This window comes from Corvus kubaryi, unplaced genomic scaffold (genome assembly GCF_017639235.1).
Source record: "Corvus kubaryi isolate FWS band 111438036 unplaced genomic scaffold, C.kubaryi_AGA036_p1.0 37382, whole genome shotgun sequence".
Classification (NCBI taxonomy): domain Eukaryota; kingdom Metazoa; phylum Chordata; class Aves; order Passeriformes; family Corvidae; genus Corvus; species Corvus kubaryi.
The window spans coordinates 5276976-5291864 of NW_024581124.1; the positions used below are offsets into that span (position 1 = coordinate 5276976).

Genomic DNA, 14889 nt, shown 5'->3' on the forward strand with positions numbered 1-14889 from the left:
TGAGACCTTGGGGAGAAGGGGAAGCTTTTCTAGTTTTCAGTTGATCTTTAATAGTTCTTTTGTACCCATCAGCAGGGTGTGGTTTGAGAGCACAGCTCAGGGGTGAGCTGACGAGGCCTTGGTGAGGAGAGCAGAGGGAATGTGCCCACAGGAGCTGGAGGAATGTGCTGCCTTTGGAGGCAGGGGATGTGACAGGGACAGGGTGTCCTTCAGGAAAGAGCCTTCCCTGCAAGGCTGGGGTGAGGGAAAGCTGCAGTGCCCTGGGTGCTCCCAGGGCCATCCCTTGAAGATTCCTTGGCACGAACACAGGAGCACTTCAGGCATGCTGACCCCAGTGTTGGGTGTGGGATTTTTATAAAGCCCTGAACCATCTGTGCCTTAATGCCAAAAGAAGAAGGAGAAGGGGTTAGTGCTCAGCAAGGAAAAATAGTTAGAAATATGAGGTGGGAGCAGTTTGCTCCAGTTCAGGGGGATCAGGGTGGGAATTAGTCAAGGTGAGACCAGGTAGAAGAAATCGTTGAGAAATCAGTCCTGTGAGATGCTGAACGCAAAAGTAAATCAGACTTTTGTCTAAATCTGCCCAGTAAGAGACAACAGATCCTTGTATTTTGAAGTGCTTGAATAAGTTTCTGACTTATTCTTCTACTTCCCACAGTTATAAAAGTATTTTTAATATTCCAGTCAGGGTTTAAGTCTGTAGTATTGGTACACAGGACTACTGAGACTCCTTTTTTAAAAAACAAAACAGTAATAAAAATTACTATTCAGTGAAATTAAGGGTGTCTTTTGTGCTTTTCAAAAGATGTAAGATCTTAAAGATTTTGTGTTAGTCACTCATGTTACAGCTAGCATGCAAAATATTTTCCAAAATTTGTTACAAATAAATGTATTTTAAGGAAACCACATGCATTAGTAGCAACACAGGCTGATGAAAGCTGCAAAGTCTTTTTTTCTTCAGCTTTGTTTTTGTCTCATTTGCAGTTTAGTGTCTGTTAAAATAATGGAATAGATGAGGTTTTGCTTCCTGTGATCCTGCACTTTCTTGTATGTTTGGATGTCAGACCTTGTAGGGAGTAGGAGCTCTAAGCTGGGTTTTTTTCTTGTTGCCTTTTTTCCTAGTTTTCTTTTTCTTTTTTATGCTTTTAAGCAATTCTGTTTTACCTCTGGCTGCAAAGTTCCCTTCTGTGAACAGTCCAGGCTGCAAACATTGCCGACCCTCTGGCCAAACCCTGCATTTCCAAATCCCAGCCTTGCTGCCCATGGGAATTCCCGACTACCTGAACCACTGCGAGGGAAAGGCTTTGTGCAGCCACAGGGTTCACCCTGTCCCTGTGTCCCCAGGATTGTCACTGCTATTCCCGATCCCTCAGCCACGTGACCCTGATGTATTTTTCCAAGCTGTGAAGCCGCCTCTCTCCCCCAGTTTTCCCTCGCCTCTCCCGTTCCTATGGTAACGATGCTCTCTGTGTGCTCGCAGCGAAGCGCTCAAGCTGGCAGCGGCTCACAAGTCCCAGCAGCTCGAGGCTCTGCAGGAGGAGAACGTGAAACTGGCCGAGGAGCTGGGCAGGAGCAGGGACGAGGTCTCGAGTCACCACAAGGTAGAGCGGCCGCAGCGGGCGGGTGGAAGCTCCGCCGGAGCTCCGGGGCTGCCCGGGGAGCCTTGTGCTGGAAAGGATGAGTGGTGCTGGGAACGTTTGGAAATAAATTTGGAAGCCACCTGCACGGGGAGGTTGGAAGTGCAGGCTGACAGAAGGTTATGTAACCCGGGAAGGATACTTGGGAAGGCTTGGGAATGAGCATAAATTAAACGTGCTTTAGCCAAGTGTATTAACAGAGAGTTGCTATTTCTGTCGGGAGTGGTTTTGTTATACAACTGTGGAAATGTCCATCCACCTAAGGAAATGTAGCTTTTAAATTCTTATTCCTGCTTTCCCCACTGAAAACAAAGAATACTTAGGATGTATTTCAGAATGCTGTGTAAAACTCCTTGGTTGGACTTGTGCTGTGCGTGTGTCTGCTCAAACTTCACACTGTGCTGCAGCCAGGCTGTGGGTCCTGGGGAACAGAACCCCTGTAAGGTGCTTTTTTGGTGGTACTTTATTTTTTTATTTTTCACTATTATATCTGAACACATTGTTGGAATCTTAAAATATGAGCAAGTTACTCAGCTTGTATCACTGGTACTTGCCAAAAGATAAAATAGATTTACAGTCCCTAATGTGGTCGGTTTAGTTCTTGTGGAGCAGTTCCAGTGACAGGCACACTGTGTAGGAATCTTGGGAAGATCATCCAAAAGATCCAAAAGCAGAAAGGTAGGAGATCAGGGTTTGTGTCCTGCCTTTCTGAGAGAGCACCTGTGTAGGGAGGGGATCCTGTTCCCTGTGTGTCTTGGTTTGAAAGACAAGTGTTTGCTAAGGAAGGCAGGAGCAGCCTCCCTTGGAATGGAAAATGTAAGCCCCTTCCCTCCAAATTACTATAATTTTGAAATTAAGGGGCTTTCAGGCAGTTACATGAAAAATAAGAGTAACAGTTCTCTATTAGTATATAGAATAAGGCAATAATACAGAAATATTGGCTTAACCTGACAGAGCCAGGATATGACCTGACACCCTGCCAGGCAGGGTGGTGGTACCAGTCCAATTCAGGGGTGGCTGCAGTCCTCTTTGAAGTGATAGATAAAGTTCTGTTGAAGCAGTGATCCTGTAGAAGTGTCTGATCCTCCTCTGAAGGTCTAGTGGTGGTTATGTAGCTCTTTGTCTTCTGGGAATCCAGTAGGTAAGGGCTGACTGTGTTCCAAATCCCAGATTATATCCAGGTGGGAATGCTTGGCTCCTCCCCCTGGGTGGGGCATCTCACAATGGGATGACATAATCCTGCGAGTCATGGGGTGAGTCCTTAATTGCCCATTAAACAGAGATTGCTCCCAGCTGGTGTTATCAGGGATGAGTCATGGTAGGAGATAACGAACACTGCCCCACCCACTTTTAACAGCTTGTGAGGATGATAAGAGAATACATACCTTTGGTTACATCTTACACTGTAACCTAGGTCACCCTGACAGGGCACAGACTCTTCCATGCTGCAGCAGGCTTGATTATTTTTAAAGCCAACAGGCTGATTTTTATCCAAGGGTCTGTTTGGAAGTCCTGGGGATGGGTGACTACAGCCCTGGCCAGTTTGTAAATCCTTTTAGCTGCTGGCAGGAGTAATGCTCAGACTCCTTCATCCTCAAGAGCCTTTGGCGGTGACGAGCAGAGTCCCAGACGTGTGGGCTCAGCACTGACTCATTCCCCATCTGAGGAGCGGAGGGGGGAGAGCACATCCCAAACAGCCACTGGGAGCTGCTCTCCACTCCCACAGGGTTTCCTAAATTATTTCAGAGTCTTTGAGGCAACCTGTTATTTCCAGGCAGAGTTGTAACTTCAGAAGGATTTGGCAGCACTGCTCAAATCTTTCTGCATTTTGACACATGGAAAAGCCCTGAGAGAAGAGACCCCTCGGCCCCCGAGCCATGGGCTGGTTTTCCCCCATTCAATATTCTGTAAAAAATCCAGTCCGGGTTTTCCCCTATTCCGTACTTCGGGAAAAATCCAGTCCGGGGGTTTTTTTCCCCCGTTCCGTACTCCGGGAAAGGTCCAGTCCGGGTTTCCCCCCATGCCGTTTCCCACCGTGGGATTGCCCGGGAGCTGCACGTTGTGCTCCCAAAAATTTGGGCAGTGGGGAGGAAAGCAGAACGCAGCAGAGCTCAGGCTGCAGAGGCTCTGTGCAGGTACCTGTTAAATGCATCAGGAAGGGGCAAACACGGGATTGGGAATTTTGAGCTGTTGTTACGGTATCCACATAAATTCTAACAGGTGTGTTGTCAGTTGGGTTAGAGGATCCGTGGCTCCTTTTGGCACAGTTTGCAAAATTAGTGGATCCTTGAATGATCTATCCGGACATCTAAAGGTTAAAGTGTCTCACACCAGAGATGCTGAGGGAGCTTTTCTGTATTGATCCGTAAATAATTAGCTGATTGTAATTAGTTAAAGAGTCACATTCAGATAAATACTGAGCTCGGGGAACTTTCCTGGCTTCGAATTATTTGTTGTGGCATTTTGGCAGCCTCCCACCTGCCCAGGCATTTGAAATTAATTGGAGAAGGTGTAGAAATACCCAGCAGCTCAGCTGGCCCATCTTTTATTAACGTGTGCAGGGTGCCGAGTGTGACTGTAGAGAAATGCCAGTGCTGGCAAAGGACAAGGAATCCAAAAAAGCAGCTGGGAAGTGTGATGCACAGGAGATGTGTCCCCTCACTCTGGAGATGTGCAGGAGGAGAGGGGCCTGGAACCCAGGTGTTAGAACGAGGGTCTGGAGAAGCAGCCGAAGCTGCAGCTCCCTGAGAGTCACATTTCTCAGACTTGTCATATTCCTCCCTTTTTTGTCACCAGTCTGTACAGATGTCAGGAGTTCACACAGGCTGCCTCTGGGCAGGAAACAAGACAGAAACTGGGAATCAGGGGATGCTCTGGTGCTGCTGGTGGAACTGGATTTTGGCTGGGTTTGACCTGCAGGAAAAATGTGCCCATATCCCCATAGTGCCTTGGCTGCTCTGCTCTCCCACAGTGGTCACTGGCCTTGAGAGACACATCTTGATTTGCTTTAAGAATTATTTATAGAAGTCTCTCTACACCCTTCTAGTATCTATTTTTCATATCAATAAAAGCTGTCTGATTAAGCCCAGTGAAATGATCCTGGTTCATCCCAAACCTGGAATGTTTAACAGCACTAGCACAGGGAAGGAGAAGGTAACTTGTCAGGAAATGTGGAGGAGATGGCTGCTCTCAGTGAGCTGCATTTAGCTGAGCTGGGGGCTGGCTGGCAACCCACCTGCTCAAGGAAACTTGTTTAACACCTTCTGTGCCAAACCTCAGTATCTGCAAAGTGCTGAAAGAATTCCCTCCGTCAGGGACAGGAGCTGTTGTCAGGGCTCTGAGGTTTCCATTATAAATGTATGTGTTCCTGACCTTGTGGATGAACCCTGGAAGCTTGTGAAATCCCAGTGGAAACTGTGCTCAGGGAGTTCTGATACAGACAGTTCTCAGCTGTAATTGCTGGCTTTGGCCATTGAATAAGAAGGAAGGAGGAGATGGTGAAAAATAATTAATTTGCCTGAAAAATACTTGTTTTCTTAACCTTACCAGAAGCTTAGTTGCCCCAGTGTTTCTGTGTTGGGCCTTTGCAGTTTTGTTGGTTTGTATTTCCTAACCCAGTTTGGACCCAAGAACCAACAACAATAATTTCAGTTGAAGGCCTTGCTGGTTTTAAGGCAGTAAGAGTGACCTCGCTGAGTTATAGCTTCAGGAAGCGGTAACAAACACCAGACCAAGAGCTTTGGGATCAATAATTTATCTCTGAGTAACGGGGCAGTAACAAATACGGATCAGCAGTGCAATGATCCAGCACAGCAAACCCAGCAATTCACCAGTGCTGAGCTAAAAGTAATGGCCAGGCACACAGAGGGTTCTTGGGGTGTGTGGGGGCCCTGGAAATATCCTTTAACACTGGTCTCACACCTCTGCTGTGTGCACAGGGCATGGAAATGCTTATAAAGCACCACCAGGCCCTCAGTAGCTGATGTTTTGGTCACTGAACAGTTGGTGTTTGAGTGCATGTGCTGTGCCAGTAGAAAATCTGCTACTTTGAGGATCTGGGGGCTCTGCAGCCTCTCCCACTTCTATTTTATGATGATAATGATGCTCTGATACATTATACTAAGGAAACAATCTGTAGTGTATCAACTGGAGTCTGTCTGTACTTGTGTTTCAGCTGGAAGAGGAGAGATCAGTACTCAATAACCAGTTATTAGAGATGAAAAAGAGGTAAGTTGTTCCTGCTGATGTGTGTTTAACCCCACAGTCCTACAGAAATGTAACACAAAAACACTGCTAAGAGCTGGTTTTTTCTGTTGTGTCATGGTTAAAAGTGCTGAGTTGTTGCACTCGTTGGATTAGAGATGGAACCGTCCACGTTTGCTTTAGTTCCACACCTCCCACGTTGTGGTAATTCTTACTTGCAGTGATCAGTTTAATGTTTGGTTTTAGTCTGCTCTGGAATGTTGGATTGTCCCTCAGTCTGATAAAATGTGTGTGCACAGATCTGACCCGGCAAGCTCTTAAGAAATAATGGACAGTACAGTGATGCTGAGGAGGGTTATTAGAGGAAAAGGGGAGAAGGAAAGAAAAGTTACTGGGCACTGACTTGCTGCTCTCATGGTTTTGGGCTGTCGAGTTCCTTGTGGGTTATTGCAGTTCATTCAGCACTGCTTTTAAATGCCAGGAGATTTGTCCTGGGTGACTGGGGCATCCCTTTGTAAACTGCTGCTCAGGGAAAGGTCCCAAGTCACAAAACTGAGTGTCTGCAGTGTGTGCATGGAAAGCTGATTGGCCCCTGTGCCTTGAGAGAAATGGGGGCTTTCCAAAAGCAGTTACATAAATCTTTAGAAAACAACACAGCTCCCCACGACACCTCGGGTGTTCCAGGAAAAGCAAACCAACCCCTGTTAAATTTTCTGGCTTTATAATGGTCACAACAAAGAACAGTGAGTGGCACTTGGGTGTTTATGCACATCCTTGGCCACTCAGTATTATCACTGTTCCCTTCTTCATTCCCTGACAGTGTTCTCTGGGACTGTTCTTTTCCGCTGTTCCAAAGGACAGCAGGCACATGGGGTGTTTCCCAAGCCAGTGCTTCCCCAGGGAATGTCAGAGTTGGATCAGCTGAACCTCCAGCTTTAACCAGCCTCATGAGCTGCATCACCAGCCTGTTACTGAACATGTTTTAAAATGTGTTTTCAGTAGTGTAACTCCTGGAAGTCACTTGAGGAAAGGAAGGAGGGAGTGGGGACCAAGTCATTCAATACTTTCCAGCAGTTCTGTTTCACAGAGAACATTTTCAAAGACAAACTCTGTCTAAGTTCTACAAAGGAAGGTGTGTGGCTCTGATCTGATCTTCCTTCTCCTGTTTTACTCTGGGTGAGCTGCCTGAAATAATCCAGATACTTATGAAATCAGTGAAGTGAATTTTACCATGACTTTACCTTCAGTTGGTTACCCCAAGATGCCCCAGTTTGTGACTGGCTTAATGACGTTGCTCAGCAGTGTTGAATAAACTGCAATAGAAGAGGAAAATGAGGAACAGGAACAGGGGAAAATGAGGAATAGGAATAGGAACAGCCTTGCTGGGGCAAACTGCAGGCACTGGGGCTCCGAACATGTCAACATGTGGCACAGCTGCTAATAAAAAAAGTTAGGCTGAATAAAGAGCTAATAAAGTAAAAATGATGAAAAAAAGTCTCTAAATTCCCAAATTCCACAGATTGTGGTGATGGGAAGATGATGATTTCCTCCTTTTGCCTTAAGAATTCAAGCTGCTGAACAAGAGCCATCTTTGTGTTTCAGTTAGGTCAAATCTCTAGCAATGGTTTTTTCACCTTCCCTCCACCCCCAGGAATTCTCTCCCTCTATTTTAGCATCCCCTCATATGAAATAGTCCAGCTGGGAGTGCCAGGAGTTTGGTGTTTGTGGATCATGGGGGGTTCTGTGTTGCTCAGCTCGTTGGGTTCAGTGTGGGTTGCTGTCTGACTGTCTTTGAGCTTCGCTATTTATCGATACTCATTTCATTCCTCTCTCTTCCCTTTCCTGCCCTTGCTTCCCTTGCTATATCTGTGTGTCTTTAATGGTAAGACTCAAGAAAGTCTATCCACGTTACAATAAATAATTTACTTTTTTTTTTAGTAAAGTTGTTGTACATATTTTGGCTGCCTTTGTCCCTTGGTGTCTTGCTTTTGTTTTGTAAAACACTCAGCTCTATATATATATATATATACATATATATAAAATGAAAAAAAAATCTATATATTTTTTACCAAAACAGAAGAGGCCCTTGGTGCAAATATTGTTCTTCCTTACAGTATTTTGCATTTGTACTCCATGTTTCTAACATGTGGTTCTTGTTATCTTGCATTTTTAAAGCTTACCCAGTAGCACTTTAAGGTATTTGCTTCATTCTTAGAATTTCTTATTTTTGTAGTAAGGGAAGAATCTGGGTGATTTTTTTTCTAATGTTAAACCAAAACAAACCTCTTTCTCCCACCACTTCCACACACTGCTCAGAACGTGGTTTGAGCTTCTCAAGAAAGTGAAGTTTTAAAATGGTATCAAAATGAAAAAGTCATTTTTATGACTTTTTATTACTTTTATGGTAAGCAGATGTTTTGGATTTGAATTGACAGGAAAAATGTTTTAGTTCACCAAATCAATTTTTTTTTTCAAATAAAATAAATCATTTCCACAAGATTTTCCTTGCAAGCTCTCCCAGTGCAGCTATTTCACATTCAGCAGCTGCTCCTTAGTTTGTCGTGTGTGACTCCCACTGCACACGATGCTCCCTCCACTTCCAGCAGCAGCCAAGACTCTGCCTGGAAGTGAACTGTGATCCATCCACGCTTAGGGATCAGCACCTTTGTTAGTTGTAGCTTCTCCACTTCCAGCATTTTTGGGTCTCCCACTGGAGCAGCTCCTGGAGAGACTCTTGGGAAAGAAAACCCAAAGCTCCAGCACAGGGACCTCCTTCCCCTCTTGTTTTCTCTCCTCTTTTCTTCTCTCCTTTCTCTCCCCTTTTGTTTTAGCATTCGAGGCTCCTGTATTGAGTCTGTAAATATTTTATTTCTATCCTTACACCCTGTTTGCCTTTTTCAACCACCTGTGTTGTGGTGGTTGAAGCCGAGCCCGACAAATGGCGAATTAACCATGTTTGTGCCAAAAGCATCTCTTTGGTCCTGATCTCTCAATGAAGATCTGACCAAGTGGAAACATTGGCTCAATCACAAGCTCTTGAGCATGGGCTGAGTCCCTGGGGTTTCCATCTGCCCTTCCCCAGCTGTGTGCACAGCACAGGGACGCTCGGGAGAAGTCTCGGGTGCAGCAGAGCTTGTGAGCAGCAACTTCCAGATGTGATTCCCAGATGTCCTCAGGGTTTACTTCCCAGCAAATCCTGGATTTGCAGCTCTTCTCTGTCAGCAGCACCCCGTGCACTGGTGGCACATTCTTTCCTACACCACCACGTGCCTTTGATGCACTCAGCAAAGCACTGAAAACCGCAGGATAGGCTGGAGCACTGAGAATCCTGCAGGAGAACACGGAGGTGGCTGTGGAGTTTTTGAGTGCTTTGCTGACTCGGGGCTGGCCAGGGGCTCTTTACATGCCAGTGCCCTTCTGGGTTTTATTAATGAGACTATAACTTGTATGTGGAGGCAAGATCACACAGTCTGCAAGTTGTTGTGTTCCACTTCTATTGATTCTCTCATTGTAAAAATACACCAAAATCAAATCAAATTTTGGTTCTTGTTTGGTAGCTGCCTCAGCTTTTCTAAACCCCAGATTCTCCACTTGCTGCTTCCATTCCTGAGTACAATCTGAACAATGGAAGAATTGCATTGATTCTGCTCTCATTGTTGAGTTGCCCATTTATCTCGAGTGGGTGAGATTTACTGTGTTTCATGGTCTGGGTATCGTGGCTCTCACTAACTGTAGATACCACAGAGATGGAAACTTTTCCATTTGAGCTCGATAGCTGTCCCCTGAGCATCCTCTCACATGTATGGGCTCTGCTCCTGATGCTTCAGCAGTCCTGGAGAGTGTAGTGCAGTTTGGAGTCCCTGCAGGAGCTCAGAGCTGATAGCAGCACTGCTGCCTGTGCTGAAGAGCCAGTTCCTCTTGGAGAAAAGTAAACAGTTTGAAGTCACTTTTTTGTTGTTTTCTTTTTAAACCAAAACCTCCAGCTTGTAAGGAAATTTGTAGCAATGCTCCTCGCATCAGAGGACAGTTACTCACTCTGTGTGTTCTGTGAGCTGTCAGGAAGATCTGCTTGCACCAGCGTGAGGGTGCCTTGAGGCAGGAACTGTAGGCAGAAGTTGTATCTGTTAGACCCACAGAAAAGACTGGGAAAACTGGGCATATGTACACAGAAGGGTGTTGTGCCTGCTTTGGAGAATTTCTTTTTAACCCTTCTCCCATGAAGTAATACAAATCCCATGTTGTTTCTCCATGTGCAGGAAATGATGATGTCACTAAAATTAGTGAGGACCAGCTGATATTTCCAGCCTCATCCATGCTTTGCATGACAACTTGTACAATGAGCTTTGCATGCCTGTTTTGTTGCTTGTTAGTAATTTTCAAGAAGTAACAAAACTCTCGAGTTAGGTTTTGTGGAACATTGTGCAACATGTTTGTTTATCCTATATCTCCCCAGTCTGTTAACTTGCTCCTTTAAATTCAAATGGATACGGTGCTATGCAGATTCTGGCATGTACTACCTAGGTAAAGTTTTTGCTTTGTTTCCACAGTTGTAACACCTGAAATGTTTATACATATATAAAACCTTAGTCAAGTAGCAAATTGTAATTTGTTTTTTAAGAACCACTTCTTGCAGTAGTTTAATACTTGAAATTAAATGACACTAGGCCACTAGAGTTATCCGTTCATTAGATGACTTCCGGTTTTACTTGGTTTTCTTTTAGAGAATCAACTTTAAAAAAAGAAATTGATGAAGAGAGAGCATCTTTACAGAAATCCATCAATGTTACTAGTGCCTTGATCACACAAAAAGATGAGGAACTGGAAAAACTCAGACATGAGGTAAATGAGGAGTGGGATGATTCCTAATTTCAATTAAGTTGCAGCCAGAGGTTTTGTGTGCTGGCTCCTGACGAGCTGGCTGATCATTTTTCTTTCATGTGGCACAGTTAAACCTTAGCCTCAAATCTTTAGATACCTGTGCTGAGACAGGTGATTCCTGGCACGTGATGTTGGTGGCTGTTCAGCCCTTGCTTCAAGGGCTGTGGCCTTGGTGCTCTGACTTGGTGCTGGAAGGTCCAAGTGCTCTCAAACAACTCTTCCAGATCACGGTGCTCCGGGGAGAAAACGCTTCTGCAAAAACCCTGCAGTCAGTGGTGAAGTCACTGGAGTCTGACAAACTGAAACTTGAGGAAAAGGTGAAGAACTTGGAGCAAAAACTCAAGGAAAACAACGAGCAGCCTTTAACTGTAATGAGCCCCTCAGGTAAAGCAAGAGCCACGCCACTGTCCGTGCCCTCAGAGACTGTGACATTATTTCTGACTGAGCCATCACACCAGTCACATTGTACCTTGTTTGGTTTTTTCTTTACAGGTGATGCTGCTACTCTGCTTCAGGAGGAAATTGCAAGAGAGAAGCAGGTACTGGATGTGCACATGAGCATGCTGAACCAGCAGTGGGGCTGTAGGGGAGACTGCCAAAGACAGTCCTTACCAGGTTTTATCAGTCAGGATTTTAACGGGCAGATTTATCTTGTAGCCCTTAGCTTCTGAAGGGAAATATCAGTAACAGTAAATACTAAGAATAAAGTTATGAGTGATACTGGAGAAACAGTTCAGATTATGGGAATGTGAGGAAACAAGCAGGAAATAAGGGTGGCAAGTTGTGCCCTGCAGCCTGTCAGAGGTACAGCCCAGCAGAGCACTCATTGCTCCTTGGCCTTCTTTCTGAAGGTTTCTTGGATGTGCATGAGGAAAAGCTGTGGCCCACCTGCAGCTGGTGTTTGCCATCTTGGAGAAATGGCCTCCCTGAGCTCCCGGGTACCTCTAAGCTTCTGCAGCTGAAAATGTTGGCCATGGCTTCTCCCTAACTGCAGAACTGGACTCAGAACAAGGGTTGGCAGCAGTGGAGAAGGAAGGTGCTCAGCTGGCACATGCTTGGGGCCAGGAAGATGTGATGCAGAGTAGGACAGTCATAGTGACCTCGTGAAGTGCTGCTTCCCAGGGGCCTGTGCCAACAAATGCCCAGAAAAGATGGTCAGAATAGAATCACCTTCTGCTCACAATAAAGCCTTTGTTAGATCATGAACATCAGTCACAGTGATTTAAAAATGTCCTTCCCAGTAGTGCAGCCATCAGAACTGTCATGAACATACACTAACCACCAATCTTTTTCTGGTTTTCTGCCTCCCTGAATTCACCTGCTGATGGCAACCCTTCCTTCCACCAGGGCGAGGTTAGTTCCACTTCTTTGCTTCCCTGTTAATTTGCCAAGTGTTCCTTGGTTACATTCAGCAGCACTGAACCCCGGGGCTGGGGCAGGTGCCATCCCCCTGCCCCTCTGACTGTCCTTGTCCTTGGCTCTCCTAGATCGACTTCCTGAATTCAGTGATAGTGGATCTGCAAAGGAAAAACGAAGAATTGAACTTGAAGATACAAAGAATGTGTGAAGCAGCCCTCAATGGCAACGAAGAGGAGATAAATAACTATGACAGGTACAAATCCTAAAGGAAACCTTGGCTCTGGTTCTGGAACTTGTTGGTAGAGCGATTTGGCAGCTGTGTGACGCAGCAGCTGATCTCAGCTGTCAGGAGGGACAGACAGAGCTTTCCCCAGAAAGCAGTGGTTGAATCCAGCCTTCTTCTTACACTGTGGTGTAACTGGTGGTGCAGATGATGCTCTGTAGTTACCAATCACAAATGCTGATGTATTGTGACATGTCTGTTGTCAGACTTGGTGAATCCAGCCTTTTTCCAAGTGCAGAAGAGTCTTTGCTCCCAAGAGGCTGTAGCTGTGTTGGGATGGGATAATCCAATCCAGAGAATTAGAACTAAAACCTAATTGATATATCATGACTTCACCTGTTTTAAGGGAAAAGAGGACCTTGCTTACCTGTGTTTCTTTTAGATGTCTCTGCACAAATATTTGCAGAAACAGTGGCTTGTTTAGTAAATATTAGAGTGTAGGGGATTGTGGGGGCACTGCAGGGTGATGGAGAAGGGGTTTGTATCCTATTTTTTGTTGGCCTCTGTGGCATTTCCTGAGTCTCAGTAACCACGAGCTCACTGTGCAGGGCCGTGGGCCTTGCTCCTGTGTGACAGAGGCACTGACTTGTGCTGGTGCTGCTCTTGCAGTGAGGAGGAGAGCCTGTCCAAGAAGAAGCCCCGTCTCTTCTGCGACATCTGCGGCTGCTTCGACCTGCACGACACCGAGGACTGCCCGACGCAGGCGCAGGCGCTGGAGGAGCCGCCGCACTCTGCCCACCACGGCAGCCGGCGCGAGGAGCGGCCCTACTGCGACACCTGCGAAGTGTTCGGCCACTGGACGGCCGACTGCAACGACGACGAGACCTTCTGATGGCGGGGCCACGCCCTGCCCCACGGACCTTTGCACCACCAGCAGCCGCGTGTGCTGAATGTCAGGACAAGGGACAGCGGTTCTCGACCCCTCGCTCCCGCTGCCCTGCCCGCCCGCTCCAGAATCCCTACAAGCATAAATATTTTGCTCTTCCACTAATAAATACCCCCTGTCCCTTTTTAACGAACTTCAGTGAGAGATAAATAAATGATTTAACGAGTGACTTTATGCTGTTTGTTTCCAGGTTCTGGGTTTGTCCCGCCCTTAACAGGAAATGCCCCTGTGCTGTTGGATCTATTGATGGGAAAACATGTATAGGAATGAAGCACTAGAGTTATATTAAAGCTTATTTAAATACCTTAAAAATATGCTGTTAATTTTCATATTTGCACTAAACCATTTTAAGGCTGAATTTGTACATTTAGATTTTTAAGCTTTTTTTTGACACTGGACTGAGTTGAGAAATATTTCATCTTTATTTTCATTTACTCCTTTGAGTGCGATGTCGCTTGGTGCCGTGAGCTCTGGGTTGTGGTTTGGTGTGAAACGTGGAAATGATGCAGGTAAGGAGCTGCTGGGGGTTTTTGGAAGCCTGTATGCTGTGCACACCTGTGCACACCTGAAACAGTTCGTGGGCCATCCCTGTTTTGCATTCTTTGAGCTTCTATATAGTGCGTGTGGTGTGTGTGTATATATGCATATATATAATAAAGTTATATTTTGGAAAAAAAAGAAGTGTGCTTTCTTTTCTGCCTTTCTATTTGGAGTGTGAGGGGTTCCACGTGGGGACAGAGGTGCCCAGGGGCTGCACTGTAACTCACAGAATCCATCAGCTGGGAAGGGACCTCTGAGATCACCAAGTCCAACCTATGACAGAACACCACCTTGTCACTGTGACCACGGTACTACTGAGTGCCACGTCCAGTCCTTACTTAAATACCTCCTGGGACTCCCCCACGTCCCTGGGCAATATTTAATCACCCGTTCAGTGAAGAGATTCTTCCTGATGTCCAACCTGAACCCCTCCTGGTGCAGCTTTAGGCCGTTTTCTGTCCCTTGTTCCCTGGGAGCAGAGCCCGACCCCTCCCCTGCGGCTGCCCCCTCCTGTCAGGGAGTTGTGCAGAGCCAGAAGGTCCCTCCTGAGCCTCCTTTGCTCCAGCCTGAGCTTCTTTCCCAGCTCTCTCAGCCGCTCCTGGTGCTCCAGATCCTTCCTCAGGTCCGTTCTCTCCCCTGGACACACCCCAGCCCCTCAATGTCCTTCCTGAATGGAGGCCCCGGAACTGGCCACAGGACTCCATGTGCGGCCTAAGCAGTGCCCCGTGCAGGGGGGAAGCGGTTCCCTGGTGCCGCCGGTCACACTGTCCCTGGTACAGCCCGGTGCCAGTGAACACACATGAACACAAACACACGTGAACACGGACACGCCTGACCACGTACGGACACAAACACACCGCACGCACGCGAGCGCTGCCGGCGGCCGGCGCTGTCCCTGGCGCCCCGCCCTGCTCAGTGCGGCTGCGCGGCCTCGCCCCGCGGTCACGTGCGCGGCCGGGCGGGCGGGGGCCATGGCGGCGCACCTGAGCTCGGGCCGGGTGAACCTGACGGCGCTGCGCGAGGCGGGGCGGCGCGAGCTGCGCGAGTTCCTCGACAAGTGCGCGGGCTCCAAGGTGGGCACAGCGGGGCCGAGGGGGCGGCGCGGG

General features: G+C 46.9%; 2 protein-coding genes across 13 annotated transcripts in view; both read left to right on the plus strand.

Annotated features, from left to right (window-relative positions):
• CLIP1 (CAP-Gly domain containing linker protein 1) overlaps nt 1-13921 on the plus strand; it is a 61839-nt gene extending 47918 nt beyond the window's left edge. For 8 of the 12 annotated variants that reach the window (XM_042035072.1, XM_042035082.1, XM_042035079.1 and 5 more), the window contains 9 exons: nt 1478-1598; nt 5809-5861; nt 8013-8033; nt 10559-10676; nt 10940-11099; nt 11208-11254; nt 12063-12068; nt 12203-12327; nt 12967-13921. In XM_042035072.1, coding sequence (XP_041891006.1) covers nt 1478-1598; nt 5809-5861; nt 8013-8033; nt 10559-10676; nt 10940-11099; nt 11208-11254; nt 12063-12068; nt 12203-12327; nt 12967-13189 — 874 coding nt within the window. In that variant the 3' untranslated portion in view covers nt 13190-13921. The remainder of the gene's footprint in view (nt 1-1477; nt 1599-5808; nt 5862-8012; nt 8034-10558; nt 10677-10939; nt 11100-11207; nt 11255-12062; nt 12069-12202; nt 12328-12966) is intronic. The other 4 variants (XM_042035084.1, XM_042035076.1, XM_042035078.1 and 1 more) reach the window with 1 other exon arrangement.
• An 800-nt stretch (nt 13922-14721) lies between these two features.
• VPS33A (VPS33A core subunit of CORVET and HOPS complexes) overlaps nt 14722-14889 on the plus strand; it is an 8832-nt gene continuing 8664 nt past the window's right edge. Inside the window, exon 1 of the mRNA XM_042035086.1 lies at nt 14722-14856. Coding sequence (XP_041891020.1) covers nt 14755-14856 — 102 coding nt within the window. The 5' untranslated portion in view covers nt 14722-14754. The remainder of the gene's footprint in view (nt 14857-14889) is intronic.